Source organism: Callithrix jacchus, chromosome 8 (genome assembly GCF_049354715.1).
Source record: "Callithrix jacchus isolate 240 chromosome 8, calJac240_pri, whole genome shotgun sequence".
NCBI classification, from domain to species: Eukaryota; Metazoa; Chordata; class Mammalia; order Primates; family Cebidae; genus Callithrix; species Callithrix jacchus.
The window spans coordinates 135,464,299-135,489,147 of NC_133509.1; the positions used below are offsets into that span (position 1 = coordinate 135,464,299).

At 61.5% G+C, this 24,849-nt stretch overlaps 1 protein-coding gene across 27 annotated transcripts in view; it reads right to left on the reverse strand.

Moving 5' to 3' along the window:
• Positions 1–24,243, reverse strand: part of BEGAIN (brain enriched guanylate kinase associated) — a 50,057-nt gene extending 25,814 nt beyond the window's left edge. For 6 of the 27 annotated variants that reach the window (XM_054240357.2, XM_035261479.3, XM_035261478.3 and 3 more), the window contains exons 1-2: positions 24,050–24,243; positions 4,045–4,073 (exon numbers count right to left, since the gene is read on the reverse strand). In XM_054240357.2, coding sequence (XP_054096332.1) covers positions 4,045–4,073; positions 24,050–24,091 — 71 coding nt within the window. In that variant the 5' untranslated portion in view covers positions 24,092–24,243. Of the gene's footprint in view, positions 1–4,044; positions 4,074–4,328; positions 4,454–4,590; positions 5,130–5,571; positions 5,781–24,049 lie in introns of those variants that run through there. The other 21 variants (XM_054240358.2, XM_035261481.3, XM_054240356.2 and 18 more) reach the window with 6 other exon arrangements.
• Between the last annotated feature and the right edge of the window lie 606 nt (positions 24,244–24,849).

The following is a 24,849-nucleotide window of genomic DNA, read 5'->3' on the forward strand; positions in this document are numbered from 1 at the left end:
CACAGGAGTTCCTACGGTGGCCCAGGTTGCACAATGCCCAGCAGTCCACCAGGGAACAAACAGATTGCCGGGGAGCCACCAGAAAGGCCGTTCGCCCTGACAACAGCAACCGGTAGCTCCACCTCCTGCCACGAGGGGCCCTCACAAACAGAATAGTTTTGGTGAAAAAAAAGCCACCTCCAAAGCACAGGCGGAAGGAATCCAGCTATGAGGTCTCAAAGCATGCAAAATGCAACAATCTCTGCTGGGGACGCCCTCTCAGGTGCAGAACCCATGAAGACAGCAACGAACCCCTGAACAAAATGTCGCTGTCCCGGCGACCACTGAGAGCAGGATGGGGCTAGCTTTGGGGAAGGGTCTTCGGGGATCTCAGGGCTGGCTGCGTTGAACTTCTTGACATGGGTGGTGGTCGCCAGGTGGGTGTTCTAAACTTAACCACTGAACTGTGCGGATGTTTATTAATGTCTCTGCATGCCTATCACAGTTCATGACTTTGAAAAATTCTATTTTGGGGGGAAAATGTGGACACTGAACAGGAGTAGCTCTGGGCACCCCGGGAGCCATGAGAGGCGACTGACCCACTTCCCTGTTTGACAGAGGAGGGAACCAAAGCTCAAACAGAAAACGGGGCTGCCCCGCAGCAGGCGGCAGGAGGCAGGCAGGAGGGACCCTGTGAGAAGGGAGAGGAGGGGATTAATTTGAGGGATTAGAGATGCAGCAGTTCTGAGCACACAGAGGGTCAACCGGGACTTGGTAACATCTATAAATATTTGAGAGTCACAAGAATAGTTTTTCAAGCAGTCAGAGGCAGGATAGCTGAGCGTGGCTGAGCAAGGGTCAAGGGACGAGAGCTAAGGTGGCCAGGCCATCAAATGCTATGACTACACGTCTCCCATGTGCCCCCCCCCACCCCTGGCCTGTGGGAACCCTACTGTGCACCAGCCTCTGCCAGGCACTGGGGCTGGCAGAACGCCAGGGGCTAGACCCAGGCTCTGCTCTCTGGGTTGCCCATCTGGGGCCCTGGGGAGGACAGGACACTCCAGGTGTCAGTGGGATCTCTGTGGACCTGTACTCCCCACCCCTCACCCATCTCCCTGAGCACATCTGCTCTGGGCAGCCCCCAGGCCTTTGCACCTCTTGGAAGGTGGCCTGTGTGTCCTTGGGAACTCATACTCATCCTTCATGCCTTGGCTTAAGTGTCCCTGCTTCCAGGAAGCTCTTCCCAATACCCCAGGTCAGGGTTCAAAACCTGAGACCCCAGCGCATTCCGAGCAAACCTCTACTATATTCTATCTGCTGGCTGAGGAGGATTTGTCATTAGCCTGTGTCTATGGCACTAGAGGGCCAGCCTGAGTCTTTTGTGGAGCCAGTACCTGGAGGGGGCTGGAGTCCACTTGGGTGGGAGGGGCAAGAGCATCATGAAAACCACAGGGAAAACGCGACAGGGAAGAGACAAGGTTTGTCATGTGGACAAGAAGGCAGGGAAGGGCATTCTCTACAGTGGGGGCCGGGTGGGCAAAGGCAGAGGCAGGAAGGTAGCGGTTTGTGGGGGACTTGAAGCAGGGCGACAACAATGGGGGGGCAGTCAGCCAGAGGGGCCAGGGAAGGGAGACCCCTCAATGTACACCTGCCCACCAAAGGGAGCCACTGAGGACCATGGTGCCACCAGGTGACACTGTCCTTTTACTCAAATATTTACAGGACTGTCCTGTACTGGCTCCAGGTCCCAGAGGGTCCGGGAGAGGAGGGGGCCAGGACTACTGCCCTCAGAACTTAATCCAGATCCACAGGCCCGGCCTGTGATGTGCAGACCCCACATCTAAGGGCCAGGAGGCAGGACCAGCCACAGGGTCATCCCTCTGGACACCCCAGGACCCCTTCACTATGACCACTGCATGGTCTCATGTCCCCAGAGACCCTCTGCCTGCGCCTGCTCTGGGCCAGGTCCCAGGAGAGGTGCTTCTACCACAGGGGCTCATGGCACCCGACATCCCTGCAACCTAGTTGTGGTTAGGACACCCACTTTACAGATGAGAAAACTGAGGCCCAGCCAGGGCCAGGACTTTGCCAGTGACTGGGTCTGTGGCACCCCAAACCCCATGCCTTTCCCTGCAGGAAGCCACGCTGACCAACTTCCCTTACATGCCCCTGGGCTTTTGGTTCCAAATCCCTGGCACTAAATGCAGGACAGAAATCCACTGGGGCAGCCCCGACACTGGCCAGGAGGGAAGGTTCTGGAAAGCCCCTTGAGGCAACTCTGAGAACACTACTTGGGTGAGCGGGAGAGGAGGGCAGGACCCCTCCCCAGTTCTAGGGAGCTATGCCGAGTCCTTGCCCTACACCACCCCTGGCAACTCCAGAAAAGCCACATGGCCCAGTGCAGCCCAGGAGCGCTGGCCGTGGCCACCACCTCCGCCTTTATGGCTTTACCCAGGGAAGCCTCAGCCGGCCTGGGACAGCAGCTCAGGCAGTAGATCCGCCCACCTGGCACCCCTGTCTACCTGTGCACAGCTGGGCGGGGTCATGCCTGTGCTCAGTGTTGGAGAGCCTTGGCTGGGCACATGGAAGGAGGGAAAGAAACAGAACCACCATGGGGAACCCCCAGGCTGGCCTCAGGGCACCCCACGAATGCAAAGTTTTTCCTCAAGTCTCAGCTGAGTGTTCCCTCCCCACAGGCGGCGCTGCCCAGGCCATGAAATGACAGCCAATGTGAGGCATCAGCGAGGGCCCTGGGCTGGGCCAGAGCCTGGGTTTGGGCCTGAGGTCATCAGTGTGACCACAGCCAGGGCCGGTGATCTTCGGGCCTCACTGCCCCCACGTGGACCTTGGCCTGGGTGACAGATGTCGGATGTTTCCGGTCTGCGATTGTGCCACCTCAGAGACTGGACTCTTCCTCCCAGCACAGGACATGTTGGTCTTGTCCTTGCGGGACCCACAGTGCGGGCTGCACACCAGCTCCCTGGCCCAGGAGATGGCCCTGCTCTGAGCATCCAGCCTGGGTCTCCAAGCCCACCTATCTCCAGGCTCCCACCTGGGTATTTCCAAGCCACTTGCCCACAGCACTAAGGGTCAGCTGGCAGGGCCTAGGGCCCCTCTGCCCTAGACCTCTGCCCAGCCTGGGCCCGCTGGGGCTCTGCTCCTTGGGGAAGGGGTGCTCCTCTACCCAGCCTCCTCCCCAGGATGCCAATTCTGGTCTCAGGAGGGAGGGGGGAGGACAATGACCCTCTAGGCCAGGGGAGACAGAGCTGAAACCCAGCAGCCAGAGCTGGGCCTGCCGCCCACACAACGCCTGGGCTCAGGCTCCGGAAGGAAAACGCGGGAGGGGTGTTCCCAAAGCAGGGTCAGGGTGCCAGGGGAAGTCGCGAAGGAACTGGTCAATATTTTAACGGCTGATCCCAGGCCTGCCGCGCAGGTGGCCCCGTGAAGTCAACAGAGGCTTAAAGTTTAGCACCGGGAGGGAGGCCGCGGGGAACACTCCCCAGACGCGGTCGCGGGATTCCCCTAAAATGGCTCCAAGACGCGGCTGCCTGGTCCAGCCGCGAGGACTCCATCCCCCACCCCCGCCCCCCAGAGGCGAACACTTAAAAGCTCGGAGCCAGGCAACTGGCAGCCCGGGGGGGAAGGGGGGTGGGGGGCAAGCCAGCACCGGGGGCGGTGCGGAACGGCAGGAACGGAACCCAACCCGGCGGGTCCCCGGGGACCAGCGAGGCTCCCGGGCAGGGCGCACCGGGGCGCCCAGGACCGGGCAGGACTGGACGGCCCGGGGTCGGGGGCGGCCCGGCCCTGAGTGACGCGTGCCCAGGCCCCCGCCGCAGCGGCCCGGGCCAGCCGAGGAGCCCCCGCGCGGGGCTTCCCATCGCCTCGCGGCGCGCACACACGCACCACACACAGGAACCCGGCCCGCAGCCCCGCCGAGGCCGCCAGCGGGCCCAGGGGGGCTGCGCTCGGGTGGCGCCCCTCCCCCAGCCTCCCCTCTTCTCCCCCCAGCGCCCTCAACCCCGACCCGGCCCCCGCGAGCCGCCGCACGGGAGACGCTCCACTCACCTGAGTTTCTCCATGTCTGCGGCAGAGGCCTGCGAGAAACCAAACGAGAGGGTCAGCAGGCAGGAGGCGTGCGCTCCGCGGCCGCGCCTGGCAGAGCTGGGCACAGCGGGCACGGCCGGGCGCCGCGGCGGGGCAATCCCGCCGGGCCCCGTCCGTGGGAAGCCCGGCCCCGCGCGTCCCCCGGCCCCCAGTCCCTTCCGCGGCCCCCGTGACTCAGTGGGCGCTCTGGGCCGCGGCCGAGTAACAGGTGAGCCCGCCCGCCCGGGCCACCGCGCTCCCCTCACCGAGTTACGCCCCCCGGGGCGAAGAGAGGGCCGGCCCGGGACGGCGGGGCCAGGGGCGATCTCAGCCTCGCCGGGAGGAGGGGGACTCGGCCTGTCCCCGCGAACTCCCCGGCGGCCGCGGCCCCGCTCTCCCCCCGCCCCGCCCCGCCCGTTAACCCTTCCTGCCCCGCGCTCCCTCTCAGAGGAAGCCGAGCCCCGGAATCGCAGGATCTCCGGAGTCGGAAAATGTTGGGGAATTCGCGGCGGTGCAGGATTGTAGAACCTGACACAGGATCCGAGGGCGATGGCATCTGGAGCCTCAACTCCTCAACCAGGGACCCGCTGCCCTCAGATTCTGGGGTTCTGGGCCTGGCTCGCCCCTCCCGGGCCCGAGGGATTAACCCGCGAGCACCCGGCTCGCCCGCGGGGCTCCTTGCCGGGCTTGCGCAGACCCACCCGCGCGCGGCTTGAGACCCTCCCGGCCCAGCCCCGCGCGGCCAGGCAGCCCCTCAGCGAGCCAGGTGGGGGAACCCACTCGCCGCCGTTAACCTTGTGGGCGCAGGAAAGCGACGGGGACCGCGAGCGGCCCGGGCGGGATCGCACTTCCTGCGTGGAGCGGGGGGCGCGGGGCGGGCTCTCCACCACCCGGGAGAGGCAGCTCCCCCGGGCTTTCCCCGTCTTTCCGTGCGGCGACTGGCTCTCAAGGGGGACGGGGGTCCGAGCCCAGGGACCACGCGACAGACCTGGGAAGACTGATGACTGCCCATCCCGGCCCCTCGCGCCGGGCGCCGCCGCCGCGTCCGCCGGGAGCGCGCTCCGCTCGGGTCCGGGCCCCACGCCGCCTCCCCCACCGCCCCGCCGGGCGAGGGCGCAGCCCGGCCGCAGCGCCAAGCTAGAAGGCCCAGCCCGGGGGCCTCGGCCACCAACTTCCCCGGTACTCAGGCCGGCCTTCAGGCGCTCTCCCGGCCTCAGTTTCCTCACCTGAAAAGCTGGGGGGAAGGGGGCGGTAGCTTGACGAGGCGCTCCGCTGCCCTTCGGCACCCGCGGGCTGCGGAGGGGCTGGGGTGGGAGAAGGAATTTCAGGGGAAGAGATTCCCCAAGGAGCTTGGATGGCGGTTGCCCTCCCCAGACGCTCTAAAAGTTGTCCAAGACCACGAGCCTGGACCCTCTCCATAAACCCTCCTCCTGCAAGACAAGGCGTTTGCTGGGAAGACTTTGCCAGCGGCCAGCGCGACCCCCACACGCCTCTCTTCCCCAGGCCCACCTTTCCGGGTCCCCATCACAGCGCTCCTCCTCATGCTGGGTCCCAGCATACAGCAGGCGCTCAATAAACACGGATAGTGCATGCCTGGATCCTACGGCACAGGAGCCTGTCTCTCCCGGCCCTTTCCCCTCCTGGCTGCGAGCTCCCGGGCAGGAGCCTTGTGTTCTCACCAGGACACCCCCAAGCACCCAGCAGGCTTGGCCTCCACTGAGCCAGCGCAGGGTGGGAGGAGCCGTCCACTCAGAGGGTCAGACCTGAACCAGGATCAAAGCAAACCCAAGAAATGCAAGTGTCCCTCCACCGACGACACGCACTCATTCCCTAGCTCTGGGCTACTTTCTCCAGAGAGAGGGGACAGCAGAGGAGGCGAGCCCTGCTCTTCCGAGCTAATGATGAAGACCCCACCCCCACCTCCGGTCCCAGGAGGCCACCCTCAGCAGAATGGCCACAATCATGGTAACAATCACGTCCACCGCCCCTTACACACCACGGCGCACATTCCACCGCCCCTCCCCGCAGCTCTACCGTCGAAGCCCCAAAGCCCCCATTTACCGATGCGGGAGCAAAGGAGGCTTGCTGGAGGTCCCACAGCTGAAGCGGCCAGCTGCACCTGGACCCCCTGCTCGGGAGCCTTGCCCACCCAAAGGCTGTCTCCTGTTCCCTCAGTCACTCACCGTGAATGACCTGCCAGGGAGTTTGTCTAAAATTAATAAGAATGTATTAAAATTTAATTTAAAAAATCTAGCATTAATTATTTACATTGAATGTTTCAGCTCTTCTAAAAGGCCTGTCTGGGAATCCCCCCCACCCCAGAAGGGAACTGGGGGGAAAGGTGGGGGAGGTTGCTGAGCTGCCCTGATGGAGGGTGGGTGCTGGGCAGGGCAGGAGACAGGCAGGGAGCAGGCAGGCCCCGCCCTTCACGCCTATTCCAGAGCCTGAAGCCTGGCTTCGATCCTCCCGTGGCTCAAATCCTCCTCTGACCCAGTGCCTTAGGGGTGGCCGCTGCCCTCGACCTTGGAGGCTGTGTCCTCCACGGGCCCTCAGTGGGAATTCAGCGGAGTCACTGAGTTCACCCCCACATCGGATGGGACAGGGTTCTGTGTCCCAGCTCTGTGTTCCTGGGGCAGCCCAGCACCTGGCAGGGTCCGGGGGGACCAAGACAAGGGTTGTGCCTGAGGCGCAGGCATCTTTGTGCATGGTTAGGGAGGACGCAGAAGGGAAGCTGTGCCCTCAGGGACAGTCTCCTATGAGGCTCCTGCAGGGGACCAGCACTCCAAGTGCAAGTTTCGACTCAGCCATTCATTGACCACAGGACTACATGATGTTGTGTGAGGCCCTTGCTGTGGGTGGGGAAACTGAGGCCAGTGCATGAGTGGCTGCTCCAGTCCCCTGAGGTTAGCCGGCCTGCCAAATGTGCCGGAGAACGGGTGCTGCCTGGGTCTTGGGCCAGTGGGTTTGGGCCATGAGGATGAGGAGTCTGTGGGGTGACCAGGGTTCCCTCTGTGAACTGGGGGTGGGACCCGCCTCAGGGTAGTGGGGAGCACAGGCTGCACCCGGAGCTCTCGGGGGTCCTTCCCCGCCTCTGGGCACTGTCCAGCCACGCTCACACCCACTACCTCTTCCTGCAACACCCTTCTCCCCACTGTCTGCCATTAAGTCCCCTGCCTCTTTCTGGGGGTCCAGCCCAGCAGCCACCTTTATCTCCTGAGCCCTCACAGGAGCTCTGCCTGTTGGCCACCAGCCCCAGCTCTCTCCACATTCCCACTGGTGGCCGGCTGGGACCGGATGATGTGCGGGCCCCTTCATGGGCTGAGCCCTGCAGAGCTCCTGGCCGGCTCCCTTCCACCCCCTGCTTCCTTTCCTTACCAGTGTCGGGAGGGCTGCCTGGGTCGGAAACAGGCCGATCCACCCCTTCCTTCGCTGCTCTGTCCCCAGGGTGGCCTTGGGCCCGGTCACAGAAATCGGTTCCACTGAAGCCTCACAGCAGCTTTGCCAGTGGGTCTCATCAGCTGTGCATTTGCAGTTTACAGGCAGGACCCTGGGGATTTGGGACCAGGGCCCTTGCCATCCTCCCTGCGGCACCCGGGCACAGAGCTGATACACGCAGTGGGGCCTCCCAAGACAAGGTGGGGGGGTACTCCGTGCCACCTGTCAGGCCTCCGTGAGGGGTTGGTAAATACCGACCCAGCCCTGCCTAACCCTCCGACCCCCATGCTCAGCAGGATCCCCTCACTAGGCACGTCATGGCCACGATGGTTGCCTTACTGGTCCCAGGCTCACCTAGCCCATCCCTGTCTCAGGGCCTTTGCACTACTTCCTTGCATCCGGAATGCTCTGCCCTGACCTAGGGCCAGGGCCTCCCCTCCCTGACTACCTATCTAAAGTATCGGTGGCGCCCTGGACTCCTCCTTTCTGCCGCTGCATCTCCCTGTGTTCGGGGCCTGGCTTGCAGGCCGTGCAGTGAGCAGGTGGTGCTGGCCTGAAGGATCGAGATGCAGCTTAACCCCCAGCCAGAGGCAACGTGGTGCATCTTAACCTCCGGCCAGAGGCACCTGCTCCCCAGTCCTGAGCATCCCTCCTGCTCTCACGGCAAGGTCCTTGTCATTCACACACCATCCTTGTCCCTTCTTCAAGCCTGCCCCTGTGCCAGAGACCATGGAGTCCCCTTGGTACCTGATGTAGTATCTTGGAGAGCTCTGCCCTGGGAAATCCCTCTGCAGATGTGGGTCAGTCCTGCTGCGACCCCCACGATCAAGTGCCTAAATCCTCTCCTGGACCATCTGGCCCCATTGTATGGCTGCCCACTGCCCCCCAAATCCGGCTGATTTCTGGCAACATGAAGATGAGAATAAGCCTGCCTCTGTAGGGGCCTGCCAGGTGCTGAGGCCATGCCAAGAACAGAGGCCTGGTTCCTGTCCCAGCTCTGCCTCTGACCCAGGCCAGCCCCACCCTCCCTCAGCCCAGGGGGCCGGCCTCCCCCACCCCACCCCTAGTGCTTGGCCCCCTGGGCCTCCTCATACCCATGCTGGGCTCCAGCTTCCTCAGTTTCCCCTGCATCTGGCTGCCCCTACCCCTCCTTGGGGGAAAGAAATGAGCCTAACATGTGGAGGGCAGACATGAGGCCTGGGGGGGCGGGGCCTGGTATGTAGCTGTGGGACCTTGGGCAAGACGCTCGACCTCTCTGACACCCAGTTATTCATCTAGGAAAGATGGAAAAGCCCTCATTGGGAGCCACAAGGTCACAAGGTGGCTGTGTATAAGGGGCCGTCCTGGGGCCAGGGCTGGGAAAGGGCTGTGGCTGTTCTGGAGACCAGTCTTTTAACTGACTGCTTGGGGTGGCCCCCTTTCTAAGATGTTTTACAAGGTACCCTGCCTTCTGACGTTAATTCAGCAAACATTTACTGTGTGTAAATTCTGGGGCATTCAGCACTGGTGAAGCTGGATGAAATTCTCTGCTCTCACTGTGCTGATATTCTCATGCAGGGAAGCAGACTCCAAGAGAGAAATCAGTAAGCCACCCTCCCACCCTGTGTGTCTGATGGGGATACATGTACAGAGAAGGATGGGAGGCAGAGTGGGGCAGGGAAGGGTGCAGTGATGAACACTGAGGCCCCAGTGAAGTGAGCTGAGCCTAGAAGCAGATGAGGCTCAGGAGCTGCTGCGGGAGGAGGGGTGGGTGGGTCCCGGGGACCATCAGAGGAGGGGCGGGTGGGTCCCGGGAACCACCAGAGGAGGGGTGGGTGGCTCCCGGGGACCATCAGAGGAGGGGTGGGTGGCTCCCAGGGACCATCAGAGGAGGGGTGGGTGGCTCCCGGGGACCATCAGAGGAGGGGTGGGTGGCTCCCGGGGACCATCAGAGGAAGGGTAGGTGAGTGGGGGGGGGGCTGCTGGAAGAGGGGGGTGAGTGGGGGACTGCTGGAGGAGGGGGGTGAGTGGGGGCTGCTGAAGGAGGGACAGGTGAGTGGGGGGTTGCTGGAGGAGGGTGAGTGGGGGGCTGCTGGAGGAGGGGCTGGTGAGGGGGCTGGTGAGTGGGGGGAGTGGGGGGTTGCTGGAGGAGGGGCAGGTGATGGGGGCTGGTGAGTGGGGGGTGAATGGGGGGCTGCTGGAGGAGGGGCTGGTGAGGGGGGCTGGTGAGTGGGGGGTGAGTGGGGGATTGCTGGAGGAGGGTGAGTGGGGGGTTGCTGGAGGAGGGGCAGGTGAGTGGGGGGTTGCTGGAGGAGGGGCAGGTGAGTGGGGGGTTGCTGGAGGAGGGTGAGTGGGGGGCTGCTGGAGGAGGGACAGGTGATCGGAGCTGGTGAGTGGGGGGTGAATGGGGGGCTGCTGGAGGAGGGGGTGAGTGGGGGGTTGCTGGAGGAGGGGCAGGTGAGGGGGGCTGGTGAGTGGGGAGTGAGTGGGGGGCTGCTGGAGGAGGGGGTGAGTGGGGGGTTGCTGGAGGAGGGGCAGGTGAGGGGGGCTGGTGAGTGGGGAGTGAGTGGGGGGTTACTGGAGGAGGGTGAGTGGGGGTTGCTGGAGGAGGGGCAGGTGAGTGGGGGGTTGCTGGAGGAGGGACAGGTGAGGGGGGCTGGTGAGTGGGGGGGTGAGTGGGGGGTTGCTGGAGGAGGGGCAGGTGAGGGGGGCTGGTGAGTGGGGGGTGAGTGGGGGGTTGCTGGAGGGGGGGTGAGTGGGGGGTTGCTGGAGGAGGGGCAGGTGAGGGTGGGTGGTGAGTGCGGAGTGAGTGTGGGGTTGCTGGAGGAGGGTGAGTGGGGGGTTGCTGGAGGAGGGGCAGGTGAGTGGGGGGCTGCTGGAGGAGGGACAGGTGAGGGGGGCTGGTGAGTGGGGGGTTGCTGGAGGAGGGGGTGAGTGGGGGGGTTGCTGAAGGAGGGGCAGGTGAGTGGGGACTGCTGGAGGAGGGGGTGAGTGGGGGGTTGCTGGAGGAGGGGCAGGTGAGTGGGGGGCTGCTGGAGGAGGGGTTGAGTGGGGGGCTGCTGAAGGAGGGGGTGAGTGGGGGGCTGCTGGAGGAGGGGCAGGTGAGTGGGGGGCTGCTGGAGGAGGGACAGGTGAGGGGGGCTGGTGAGTGGGGGGTGAGTGGGGGGCTGCTGGAGGAGGGGGTGAGTGGGGGGTTGCTGGAGGAGGGGCAGGTGAGTGGGGGGCTGCTGGAGGAGTGGGTGAGTGGGGGGTTGCTGGAGGAGGGGCAGGTGAGTGGGGGGCTGCTGGAGGAGGGACAGGTGAGGGGGGCTGGTGAGTTGGGGGTGAGTGGGGGGTTGCTGGAGGAGGGGCAGGTGAGTGGGGGGCTGCTGGAGGAGGGGCAGGTGAGTGGGGGGCTGCTGGAGGAGGAGCGGGTGAGTCCTGCAGGGCCGCTGGAGGAGCAGCCTTGGGGCTGTGCCTGCTGAGTCTGGGAAGCATCACAGTCACCAGTGGAAAGGAGCAGCTGGAGTGCGGCCCCGTGGGTCCTCATCAGGACCTTGACTTCTGCCGGGAGAGGATGGGAACCCCTGGAAGGAGGTATGTCCTTCGCACTGCAGTGCAGAGAGGGGCAAGTGCAGGCCCAGGGCATCCAGCCAGGCCCACAGCCCAGGGTGGAGGTGGGAGGGATTCTCGGATTCCCAGACAGTCTAGAAGCAGATGTGGAAGGAAGAGAAGCCCCGAGGTGACAGAAGCATTGTGATGCGAGTGGCTGGAGGCAGGCAGGGGCACATGGAGAACTCAGGTCCAGAGGTGTCCCTTGGCCACCCCCAGGGAGACACCAAGGGCTAGGAAATGGGCTTGGAGTTCAGGGGAGGCTCCAGGAGATGTGAGCCTGGGAGTGGTCAGATCAGAGGGGACACAGCTGCAGCACTGGGGAGGCCGCCGGCACAGCCGTGGTGGAAGGGGACAGGGGCTGGGACAGGACTGGGGACTCTGCCACTGTCAGGGGTTAGGAGGCGAGCAGGATCGGCCAGGGAGACTGGGAAGAGGTGAGTGGGAGGTGGGAGGAGAGTGCAGTGGGGGCAGGGTGGTCATTCGGGGGCTGTCTGAAGGAGGAGAGTGGGGTCATCAGTGTATGGGCTGACCCACAGGTAGGACAAGGACACCCCCAAGGGCCTTGCCAGTGCTGGGTGCTCAGTGGGTGTCCCCAGAGCATCCGCTGCGGCACCAAAGGAGCGGTGTTCACTCCTGGCCGTATCCGATCGATGGGAGAGCAGAGAGCGCGTGCCCAAGGTCACTCAGCAGGTTGAGGATCTGAACCCAGGCCCTGGCTTGGGACTGTCCCCAGATGGGCCAAGAATGTCCTTCCCTTGGGGAACCCGGGGCACCTGGCCTCGGCTGTAGAGGTGACCCTGTCCCGCCTGTGACCTGAGCCCCAGGTCTTGTCTAGGTTCCATGTGACTTCACACAAGGCCTCGCTTTTCCCAGCTGTGCCTCAGTGCTGCCGCTGGGCTAGGCTGGTGACTGCGAACTGGCCTCCTGGAGCTAAATCTGGCCACCAGCATGTTGTATTTGGCCTGCACAAGGATTTTTTTTTTTTTTTTTTAAACATTTGAGCCAACACTTAAAAATTGGGAGAGTTTACATTTTAAAACTCGTATTTTTGGCTTCTCCTGAAGATTTTGGAAGATCTGGCAATGTCAGCCCACACGGCAACGCTCAGGGGCTGGGGAGCAGCTGCCCCTCTCCGGGCACCTTGGGGGTCCCTCATTCATGAGAGGCACCAACCACATCTGAGCTTTCCTTATCATCCGGAGGCTGACGCCAGGGGAGGGGGGGCAGAGTGACTTATTCAAGGTCACTCAGCTGGAAAGCCTCTCGGACAGGATCCAACTGCAGCCTTGGAGACTGGCATTGGGGGGACTGTCACGACCCCACCCAGGGCCATGCCCCTGGCCCCTGTGCCTCCTGCTCCTTCTTGACTTTTGTTCTCAGATAAAGACTGGATTGAGTCATTCACACTATAGTATAATTGAGGCTCAGTCCCAAGTCTGTGATAACTGGAGGTCCCAGAGACCTTCTAGAGTAACCTCTTATTTGCTGAGCAATGAAGAGGAGGACCAGGGACCCACCTATGGCCACGTAGCCAGGCAGGACAGCACAGGACAGACCTGAAACCCAGGGCCCTCCTGGGTGGCAGCTTCCTCCCAGAAATGGTTCACATCGGAGCCCCAGGCATTGTCTCTCAAGAAAGGGCTTGTGAGTGGGCAACTGGCAGCCGGGGGCTACCCTCTCCAGAAAGCATTCTGGGGGACACAGGCTTGTCCAGGCCGGGGAGGGAGGAGGAGGTAGAGGCACACAGTGGGTATCAGATCGACAGACAACTCCTGTGGAGGGCTGGCATCACCATCTTTATCACCACCATCATCCCAGGGGCCGAATCTCTACCTTGTGCCAGGGTCCTTCCCCAGGTATCTCTAATGTCCCCATGGAGACACTGGGGGAGTGTGACTTGAGCCAGGGCACAACCAGGCCTCTGCTGGCCCCTCAGTGCCTGGTCCATAGAGTGAGCCTGACCCTAGAGTCACTGCCACAGCCTTGCTGTGCTTGATTTGAGGTTGGAGCTGTGGGGCTCAGAGTTGGTGCCCACCATGAGATACGATCCTGTGGGGGCTGGTGGGGGAAGGTGGGGGGCAGCAGGAGTTTGGCCTGGAGACAGGGGACTCCAAGGCTAGGCATGATCCAGCCCCTCCTGCCAGAGCTGCTGCCCACCTCCCACTCCAAGGAATCAAGCTGGGCTCCAAGGTAGGGCCACCTGGCCAGGCCCCAGGGTGCAGCCTCGCCCTGAACACACTGTTGGGTCCCAACACGCCCCGAGGCCCTGTGCAGCTCGGTGGTCCCAAGAGATATGTTCGAGGAGCCCTGTGGAATTCTCTGGGGCCTGGGTGGCGCCAGGACTCCCCTGGGGCCCAGCAGTCCCCAGGGCAGAGTCTTCTGCGTGGTAAGTGGAGCCCAGAGCAGCAGAGAAGCGGGGCTCCCAGCTCAGCACCCTCTGAAGGAGCAGGCGGGGACACAATGCTTAGGTGCCTGTGGTAATGACTGACTTTCACTGCTGGGGAAACTTGAGGCACAATGAGGATGGTTGACCTGTCCAGAGTCTCACAGAAAACCACTGACCCTTGAGATGCACTTCCCAGAGCCGCCCTGCCCCAGCTGGCCACGCAGCCCTACAGGGAAAGGGCTGGCAAGGCTTCAAATCACCAGAACGTCCCACCAACTGGACTGTGGCTGGCCATCCCTGGTCAGAGAAGGCCACCTGAGGGCCAGCAGCATGCACAGAGGTGGAGGGCAAACTGCCTGGATCCAACCCAGCTCCTCTGCCTCCCTTCTCCATGCACTGGGGACATGACAATGTCACCATTCTCCCGGGGTTGTGCCCAGGCTGGGGTCAGAAGCAGAGAACACAAGTCAATGCTCAGCGAGTATCCGCCGCCCGCTCACCGGGATTTGTCTTCAGAACAGACCCTCTCCCGGCAGGAAAAGCTTCCTGGGAGGCTATGGGTTGGCATCATACAAAACCAGCCCATGGCCTCCACCTCCGTCCTGTGCCGGGAGAAGGTAGATCTGGGGCACCAGCCATGTCCCGGGCAGCCCAGGAGGACCCTCCCTGGCCCAGGGGACACAGATGGTGCAGGACATGGAAGGTTAGCACCAAGGTATGAGTGCCAGCCCCTGGGTGAGGTCCCCCTGCTCAACTCTGCACAGCTCTGTCTCCGGCACAGCCAAGGAAATCTCACTACATCTTTGCCCGTCCGCCTGCCCGTCCGCCTGACGCCAGAGTGCGCGTGTGGATGGGGTGCGAAGAACGAGCTCTCAGCCCAAGCCCGGACTCCCTGTGTCACCCGGGGCAAGTGGTAGCCCCTCACAACCTCAATTTCCAACTCTATATGATGGGGGCATCTATGAAGGCTCCCCGACCTGCCCGACAGCCTGTGGGACAGCCTGCCTCTTGTGGGGCGGTCTCAGGTTCAAACATGTAAAAGGACAGCCACAGGAAAGCCCGAGGTGAACCACCAAGGCTCTGCCGCGGCGGGAAGGGATCATTCCTACTGCCGTCACTACTGCTCACTCGTGCATCCTAGACAGAAACAGCCTGCCTGCCCCAAAGCCAGAACTTTCACCTTAGAGATTCATTCCTTTGGCGCTTAATGTCTTTCCTGTAACAGATATTATAAAAGGGTGTGAGGAGGGAACTCAGAGCAGGTCAGCCAGGACCTGTGGGGAAAGAGCATGTGGGGAGGGAAGAGACCTCTGGGGTTGAGACTCACCCGACCTGGAGGCCTCCAAGGGGAGGCAGCTCGGCCTCCATGCTTGCCACTGCCCAAGCAAGGCCCTCTGGTTTCCACAGCCTGGCCTGGCCCGACTCTGCCTGTAGCCTCAGCGGCTGCCTCCAAAGAAAGCTGGGGGCTCAGGGCTGGGTCCTTCTCCCCTGGGGCTACTGCTCCTTCAAGGGCCTCCTGGGCCAGGCCTGGGCCTCCATCGACTGCAGAGGGCTCTGGGCTGCGGCCTCTGGGCACCCTGAAGGCGTCCAGGGTCCCAGGGTCCAGAACCCGCACAGTGACCTCATCCAGGAACCTGGAGAAGGGCAGTCTGGCCTCCCGCCGGCGGCCCAGGCGTGCGAGGGAGCCTGTGAGAGCCCTGCTGCCTGTGTTCAGGGACTCCGGGGAGGACGGTCGGGCGGGTGACACCCGGACCGTCTCCTGGCTGGGCCGAGCTGCCCAGCTGGGGTGAGATGCTTTGCCCTCGGGGTTCCGACCCGGCCTGGAGCTTGGCGTGTGGCTTCGAAAGTCCTGTCTGTGCACTTCCTTGATGGGAGCCTCTGCCCTGGGCTCCAGGAGGGAGCCATAGCCGTCCTGCCTGGGACAGGCAGGGTTGGGGCCCCGGGCCTGGGAGCTGGCCCCCGAGAGCATCCTTCTGAGTCAGTCCAAGGTCCGTGCTCCCCAAGGAAGCCGTGACCCACTCCTCTCCTCCCGTGGGACCGGGATCCCTGTGCCCTCTTGGGGACTGTGCCTCCCGTCCTCACAGGCCAGGGCAACCAACCAGTTGCCCGCATGCCCATTGATCCAGTGGCAGGGCCTCATGGCTCCCACCCCAAATTGATTATCACTAAATGGGAGCTGAGCTCCAGGGCTTGGAAAGTGCTAGAGAGGGGAAGGTCGTGTCCTGGGTTCTGCCTGGGGAGTCAGCCTGCCCTGAGTGAGCTCCCGTGGTGCACAGGGCCCTGGGCTGGGCCTCCCCTCTCCTGCTGTCACATCTCTTCTGCCAGGTGTGGTGCAGGGTGCGGGGCACAGAGTGCAGGCAGTGGATGGATGGCCACGATGGCCACCATGACAGTGTGAGCGCTGGGCCCAAAGCAGGGCAACCAGGAACTGCAAACTACCAAACAGAAGCGGGTGGCAGAGACCATGGGCGGCCCACTGTCCTCCCATGCATCCTTATTACAGAGCCTTTGTTTTCTTGTGGGATACAGGATAGTCAGCTAAAAGACCACCTTTCCCAGGTTCATATACAGCCAGGCCATCGGGTGGCCAATGAACTATAAACAGAAGTTGGGTGTGACTTGTGGCAGAGCTCTGCAAAAGAGACCAGACAGCCGGCCTGTGTCCTTTTTCAGCTCCCTATCCTCCTGCTTCCTCTCTAGAACATGGAAGTGACAGCTGGAGCTATGGCAGCCATTTTGCACCATGAGAAAAACTTGTGGCAGAAGCCATACATAAAAGATGGAGGAGCAGAAGGACAAAAGGAATCCCGATCTCTGATGACCACTGAATCATCACACCAGCCCTGCATCATTTGTCTCTGGTACCTCCTTTTTTTTTTTTGAGACAGATTTCCCTCTTGTTGCCTAGGCTGGAGTGTAGTGGCATGATCATGGCTCACTGCAACTTCTGCCTCCCAGGTTCAAGTGATTCTCCTGCCTCAGCCTCCAAAGTAGCTGAAACTACAGGCGCGTGCCACCTTGCCCAACTAATTTTTGTATTTGTAGTAGAGACAGGGTTTCACCATGTTGGTCAGGCTAGTCTCGAAACCCTGACCTCAGGTGATCTGCACACCCTCAGCCTCCCAAAGTGCTGGGATTCCAGGCATGAGCCACTGCTCCTGGCTTGCCCCTGGTACTTCTTTAACTTGAAAGAAAAATAACCCCTTGCCTTCTTTAAGCTAGGGTTATTTCATCTCTGTTGGTAGCAGCTATGTGGAATCCTCCAGTGATACACAGTAGACAGCATGAGAAAAAGCAGGTGCCAACGCTGTGAACAAGAGTTGGCACAGGGAAGCCTGGACTGTGGGAGTGGGGTGGGGCAGATAAACTCAGAGAAGGGCCAGAACCAGGCCTGGACCCTCCATTCTCTGTGTGAAGGGAAAAACGCATGCCCAGTGTGCCCTCTGCAGAGATCCTTCCTAGGAGCAGCTTTGTGGGCACTAGAGTGAAAGGAAGCCTCGCTAGGGGTGGCAAGTGGCAGCCCCTTGGCTGGTCAGCTGGAGGGCATTACCACCATCCCCAGCATGGCCTCTGGAGCTGCTTGGAGCGAGGCTGAGGCCAGACCAGGGCATGTGCATGTCATGGCTGCACACCTGGCCCTGTCTGGATGCCTCCCTCAGGTGCAGGGGACCCCTGCTTTTCCGGGCTCAGCCGGACACCTCTCTGGATGCCCAAGGCACCAGAGTCTGCAAAACAAGTGCATGACCTTACCATGGCCTCAGCCACCCAAGACAGGAAGGGGGGCTGCTTCGACTCTTTCCTCCCCTCTTCCCTGTCCCCACCCCTGACCACCAACCCCTGGCGGTTCAGTCTTTCTCAGGCCTGGGTACGTCCCCGCGTTCTCACCATCACTTTGCTGGTACCAGATGCCACCATGGATACCTGTGATCATCCCTCCCTGCGGCTCCTGACTCCATGCTAATCCAGCCCATCGCATCCCACAAACACGGCCAGTAGGACCTTTTAAAACCGTAGACCAGGCTGGGCATGGTGGTTCACGCCTATAATCCCAGCAACTTGAGGACAGATCACCTGAGGTCAGCAGTTTGAGACTAGCCTGATCAACATGATGAAGCCCCGTCTCTACTAAAAATACAAAAATTAGCAGGGTGTGGTGGCACCTGCCTGTGGTCCTAGCTCCTTGGGAGGCTGAAGCAGAAGAATCACTTGAACCCTGGAGGCAGAGGTTGCAGTGAGCCGAGATGGCACCACTGTATTCCAGCCTGGCCAACAGGGCAAGACACTGTCTCAAAAAAAAAAAAAAATTCATACATAAATAAAAAATAAATAAGACCATAGGCCAGGAAACTAGACAATGTCACACCTTCATACACACTGCAAGGCCCTGGCAGTTGCTGGTGTCTTCTCTTCCTGCGACCCTCCCACCCCGTGCTCCCCACTGCCAAGGAACGTCTCTCGGGTTCCCGAACGTGCTAAGCACTACCTGACCTCAGGGCCTTTGCACTTGCTTTCCCTCTGCCAGAAACACTGTCACTCTCTCCCTTCCCTTCCTTCCCATCATCTAATTCCCAGCTAACCTTCAGGGTCTCATTTTCACAGCCTGTCCCCCTCTGCCCCTCGGATTAAATCAAGTACCCCTGTGACAGCCCCTTTCAGCCCTGGCCCCAACTGTTACGAATGTGTTTGCAATTACTTATTATCTATGTGTGTCTCCCCCACTAGAATGTAAGTTCCACTCTATCCCAGCTCTCTGCATAGGGCCTGGCACATAGTAGGTGCTCAATATGTAGTTCTTGAATGACTGACTGAATGAATGGCATAGCCGGTTCAGGATGTTAGTTCACAAACATCCCCAGCCTGGTGTGGGCCTACTCTGACTGGACACAGGATGGGAATACAGGGGAGGGGTCTCAGGCTCTTGGGAGGCCATGGTGTCCTCCTCCCACCCGGCAGTCCCTGACAAATCACCCCTCTATGCCTAGACAGCCCTTCCCCAGCAGCAGCCGTCCAGCTCCTGCCCTATCGCCTGCGGGAAAGAGACTTGGAGGCTGGCAGATCCAAGTTCAAATCCCTTCTCGACACTCCACAGGCCCGTGGGCAGCCACATCCCCTCCTCATCTGTCAGGTGGGCATGAGGTAGTACTCAGCCCACAGCCATGCTGAGAAGTGGCTTCAGTGAGGAACTCCAGGACTCATTAGCACCGGGGCTCTAATCTGTCCATTTCACTAGCGTGCGTGGTCACAGGAGTGCGCTGGGGGCCCTGGCCAATCAGTCCTCTGAGCTGCTTCCAGAGTTTAGGCCGCATCAGACAAGTTTCCAGTGTCTTAACAACCTGCTGGCTCTCAGGTGCCTGGGCCCTGGGCTCTGAGGATGCTGCCAGCTGCTGAGGACTCGTGGCTTGGGCCTGCTCACTTACCAGCAGCCTGATGGCCCCTCCTGAAGGCGCTTCTGGCTCCTGGCACTGCAGCCCCTGCCTCTTGACTCATCTCACTCAATCCTGCTTCCCAAGCCCCTCCCATGTGCCAAGCTCCGTGCTGGGCATGTGTCATCACCCAAATCCCTACCTGCCCCTGTCCGGCAGGACGGCCAGAGGCTCTATTTTCTGCTAAAAGGAGCAGAGTCCCAGAAAGGTGCAGTGACTCCTTGGAGGTCACATGGTTTGGGCATGGCAGGCACAGGACGGAACCCCAAAGGTCAGGCATTCACCCCTGCTTCCTCTCTAGGACGCCCAAGCCCCTCCTGCTGCCTGGCACACACTGCCCCCGTGGTTGGAAAGCCGGCCCCTGCCAGCTCCGAGAGAAGGGGCACAAGGCTGCCCACTGCCTGCTGGGACTGGAGCAGGAAGACCAGGCCACAGGAGCTCAGGAGGACCCTGCCGTGTGAGCAGGCACGCCGGGCATCAGCTGGCGTCATTCTTACCGCAGGCCTGCTTCACAGAGGAGGAAACTGGGCTCCGAGGGGCCTCAGGTAACCCCCATGGTGCCAGGGGCTGCAGTGTAGGCCATTTGGGGTGCAGTCACCTTCACTAACCCTCTCCTTGTCCCAGCACAGACGTTTGTATTATTTTGCCCCTTTTGCAGATGAGGACACTCAGGCTCTGGAAATCTGCACACGTGTGCTCCTATCTGCCCCGCTGTCCAGTGGGTTTTCCACGCTGGCCTGAGAGTCCCGAGGGGCAGCCATGGTCTCACCTTCCCCTGCACCATGCACAGGCTGTGCTGTCAGCACAGGAATTCTGCACCAGCTCCCCTTCCTCAGATAGGACATGTACACATTCACTCATATCCGGACCTTCCAGGGAGCCCCCTTGGGCAAGGACGCCGCTGCGGGACCCCGGCTGGCCGCCGACTGTTAGAAGGGGCCTCACTGCTGCTCCCTCATTTCCTGAGCATGTCTTCCAGGGCAGCGTGGGACTGGAAAGGCCAAATGGCTGTGAGGCTGTTAGTTTGGACTGGCTTTTCTCCCACTGAACACTCAAGGTAGGGTTAGGTCTCTGTGTCTGATCAGCCCCCTCCTGGCCCTGTGGCCCGCCTAGTATACTGTCTCTGAAGCAGAGGGATGTGGGATCTGTGAGCAAGACACCGGTACCTGGGATCATCCTCCACCATCCACCCGTGACCCATTTACAGGTGCCATCCGCACACCAACACATCCCTCTATTTCTGAGTCCCTCGCCCAATGACAGGGACTCGCCTGTCCACTGGCCCTCTCACTCCTGTCTCTGCCCGTCCACCTGCCCATCTCTCCCTGTGTCTGTCCATACTTCTGTTACTGTGTCTCCTACCCATGCAACTATCCATTGATTTGTATCCATTTGTGCACTGATCCGCCTTCCCAGGCCGCCATCCAGGCATCCATCAATACACACTCATCACCTATGCATGTACTCTTCCAGTGTTCATTTATTTCTCCATCCACCATTTACAGACATGTACTCAAGTATTCACCCACCCATCCCAGCATCCCAGCACTGCCTGCATCCAGTTATGTATCCATCCCGTTACCCACCCATCCCAGCATCCCAGCACTGCCTGCATCCAGTTATGTATCCATCCCGTTACCCACCCATCCCAGCATCCCGGCACTGCCTGTATCCATCCCTTCATCCATCCATCCATCCATCCATCCATCCAAAGATCCTTCCATCCATTCATCTATCAATCTTGTCTTGTGTATCAGAAGTCTCCCTCCCTCCACCCATGTATCAAACATCCATTGATATTTTGTCTATAAATCCAGTCCTTTATCCACATCAACTTTTCCATCCGTCCACCCATCCATCACTATCTTGCTACTTACATCCATCGGTCATCAGCCTCTCCTCATATCCATCTATTCCTCTAGCTTTTTTTTTTTTTTTTTTTTTGAGACGGAGTCTTACTCTGTCGCCCAGGGGCCAGAGTGCAGTGGCATGATCTCGGGTCACTGCCACCTCATCTCTGCCTCCTGGGTTCAAGCAATTCTCCTGTCTCACCCTCCCAAGTAGCTGGGACTGCAGGTGCACGGCACCACGCCCAGCTAATGTGTTTTGTATTTTTCGTAGAGAAGTGGTTTCACCATATTGGTCAGGCTAGTCTCAGACTTCTGAACTCAGGTGATCCGCTCACCTCGGCCTTCCAAAGTGCTGGGATTACAGGTGGGAGCCACCATGCCTGGCCTATCCCTCTAGGTTTATACCCATCCATCCACTGCTCTGTCCTCTAGTGCTTCCCTTCCATCCAGCATTATCCGCCCAACGTCCCCTTCAGCGTGCCTCTTAAGCCCAGCATGCACTCGCTGTGGGATGACCCGGTTTCCATGTCTGCCTTCCCCAGGCAAAGCCCAAGCCTGACCCATCTTCACACCTGACTTGGGTTCAGGTCTTGCTGATTCAACTAGTGACTGCAATTCTCCTGCTTGGCTCAGAGCTGGGCCCTGGCTGGTCCTCCCCAGGCAGACCCCAGAGGCTGCTGTATTGTCCTCCAGACTTATGGCCTACTGAGGCAGGGGCCACTTCTGCAGAGAAGACCCCAGCAGCTCCTGACTCCTGCGGCACTGGCCAGGGTCCATTTCTCCCAGCAGACTGTGGACTCATGGAGGGGAAGGTCAGTGGCAGATTCACCTAAGTGACCCCTATGAGCAGTGAAGAGTGGGTGCTTAGGGAGAGCATGTTAGGTGAGTGTAGAATTCATCCACTCATTCATTCATTCCTATAATGATTAAAGCAATAGAGAAACCTCTGGCCAGCTTCTCCCACCACAGGCTACAATCTGGTACCTGCTCTCAGGCCACAGAAGTCACTCCCTTGACCGTAATGGGCCTTGCTGATACCGAGCTTCTGAAACAGAGAAGCTTCTGATACAGAGCCCTAGAGAGGAGACAGTGAGTCATCAGCAGAGGAGGAACTAGAACCCAGGGCTGCAGTCCTCCATCTAGGCCTCTCCACCAGGCTAGGGACCAGCTCTGCAACAGGAGGGGGAGCCAGGGGAGAACCCTGCAGGGTGATTCCAGACCAACATGGCATGTCCCAGGGTCACCCTCTGATCTTTCCTGGGGATCCTTACCTCCCTTGAGGAGAGAAGTCCCGCCTCCCCTCCCCCACGGCCTTGCCCTTGGCCACCACACGTCAGCAGGACACAGCCTCTCTAAGTCTTGAGACTTAAACCCTCTACACTCTCCCCGTCACCTTCAGGCCTTGGGCCAGGCTCCTGTAACATGCCTTTACCCCCTCATCTGTTCAGCAACTTCGCAGTCCTTGGGCCCCACCTCCTGGGACCCTGGGAAATGATTTGCAGACTGTCTCCAATAGCCATGGACTCATGGGCTGTGGCCATTCCCATCCATCCATCCAACCATCCATCCATCCAACTATCCATCCATTCGCTCTTCAACACCAGGAAGCTCCTACAGGAGTAGGGAAGCGCCTTCAAAGTGTTGCCGTGGAGATGATGCGTGGCAATGCTGATCCAGGGCCCAGCACATAGCAGGCGTTCCATAAATGGCAGCTATGTGGGCCAGACCCTGTGCCCAAGTCTTGGGAGAGTGGATGGAAGATCATCCAGAATGCTTCCGACTCACTTCCTCTCCCTGGCCCTGGGCTCTGACAGATGTCCTCCACCCCACCCCAGCCCAAGGAAATCTCGTCCTCCAGGAGGAGGTTCCAGGGAGCCCTCCCCTCCCCACTCAGCTCCCAGGTGCTAACAGCTCCAGGTTTTGACGGCAAGCAGAACGCCGAGCCTAGGAATCTATAAATATGAGACAAAAGCTGGGTAGGGCCCTCCGCGGCAGCGCAGCCGCCCATCGCCCCGGGCCCGCATGCTGCGCCCCGGCAGAGCCGCATCTGCCACCATGCTTGCTTTTCCAAGCCGCCCTGATTATAGTGAGAGTCGCGAAAATTAAGGGTTTGCAGGATGCTGCCAAGGCCCTTGCCGCCGCCTCCCCGCCCTGCGTGTCACAGATACCAGGCAGAGCCACCCCCAACGGCCAGTTGCCCCAGCTGGCAGGACCAAGACCAGCCTGGCAGGGCTACACACCGCAGCTCGTTAGGGGCTTTCGCCCACATTACTGGTGGGAGCCTGGCCCTAGGAGTAGTGGGGGTCTCTGCTGTTCCTGGCAGGCAGAGGAACTGGGGCCCAGAGAAGGCAGAGGAACTGTCCATGGCCTCCAGAGAGCCAGGACACTGGGGCCTCAGACGGAGCCTGGCCATGGAGACCCCGCCCACCCCATGCCCCCAGGGCTGGACCCCCAGGCTGCATTGGCGGCCGCCCTCGGCCATGCGCACTCTGCAAGTGCAGTGCTCCGCACCCATCCGGCCCCGCTCGCGGGTGCCCACTCTGCTCCCATTCTGCCGGCTCAGGAGACTCCAGCGCGTCGCCCACGCTGTTCCTGCCCTGAAGAAACCACACTGGGGATGGGTGGGGCACAGACGAGGAAGGAAACACCTCCAAACCAAGCAGGAAGCGGAAACGCTGGGGCAGAAATTCCCATCCAACGTGCTGGGGCTCAGGGAGCGTGAGCGCGCCGGCTGGGCCGCCCTAGGCGAGGCCCTGGCCTGTTTCCTCGCCTGTAAATGGGCAGGATGACAGTACCTGCCGCGAGGTACTGAATGGGACGGCGGTGTCCGAGGCTCGTGCGCGCCCACGCGCTGCAAATGCTCAAGGAGGCGGCCCTGGGTCCAGCCTCCTTCCGGCTGCCGGGCCTTTCTCCGGCCTCCCGAGCTGGGGCTGGCCCTGCCCCCTGACGCAGGCGGGACCGGGCCTGCCCGTACCCTCGCCACCCATCCCGGACAGTGCCGGGTCCCCTGTCCTCCGGCCGCGCCCTGGGTCCCCGTCCCTCCCTTCCTCCCGATGAAGGGGCGCGCGTGTGGGGGCGCAAGGACCCCGCGATTGGACCCGGGCGCTCCCGGCGGCGCGCAGAGGCCAGGCATCCCCGCCCCACCAGAGGGTACCCCCTCCCTAGGGGACCCGCCCGGCTCCTCCCGGGCCAGTAAAGCCGCCATGGCGGGGGCGCGGCCACCTCCCGCGCCGAGCAGGGACCGCCCCAGGCGTGGGTGGCGCCCGCCCCGCCTCCGCGCCCGCGCCCGTGCCCTGCCCTCCCGGCCCGCAGGTACTCACCGCTCGGCGCAGCCGGCCGGGCCGGCGACCGCCTGTCCACATGGTCCCGGGGTAGCCGCGGCCCTCGCCGCAGCCGCCGCGCTCCGGTCCCGCCGCCGCCGCCGCCGCCCCCTCCCCTCCCCTCCCCTCCCCTCCGAGGCGAAGCGCGCCGGGAGCCGGCGCGGCCGGGGCTCCCCCACCCCGCCCGGCTTCCCGCTGGGAGCGCCCGCCCCCCGCCCCCAGCCCGGCTCCCAGCCAGACCCGGCCCCGCGCAGCCGCGGCTGAGCCCGCGCTTCCCCCCCGCAGCGCCGGGCCGGGACGCACGTGGTGGGCGCGGGGCCGGACAGGGGTGCGGGGGTGCAGCGTGCGCGGGGGCCGGGCGAGGAACGGTGGCGGGGCAGGGAATGAATGAACTTGCGCGTGCATGAATGGCAGAGTGCATGAATGAATGAGTGCTGTAGAGCGTGCGGAGGAATGAATAAATGAGGGAACTAATGCATGGGCACCACGGTGAGTGAGGCAGTGAACGGGCCCCTGAAGCCCAGAGGCTGTCAGTAACCACCTGCCCAACCTTTTCATCGTCCGTCTATTCAATCCTTCAACATTTATTAGACGCCTGCTGTGTACCAACCAGCGCTACTGTAGACCCCAGGCGGGTACAGCAGCGAGGGAAACCCAGTTCCTGCCCTCTCAGAGTTACAATTTACAGATAAGGAAACCCTGGCTCCCAAGGGTGCCGCCTGGCCAAGCTATCCCTTTCCCCGCCCCTGCCCTGCCCCGGCCCCCAGTCGGTGGCTTCCAGGGCTTGCCTTCTCCCCAGG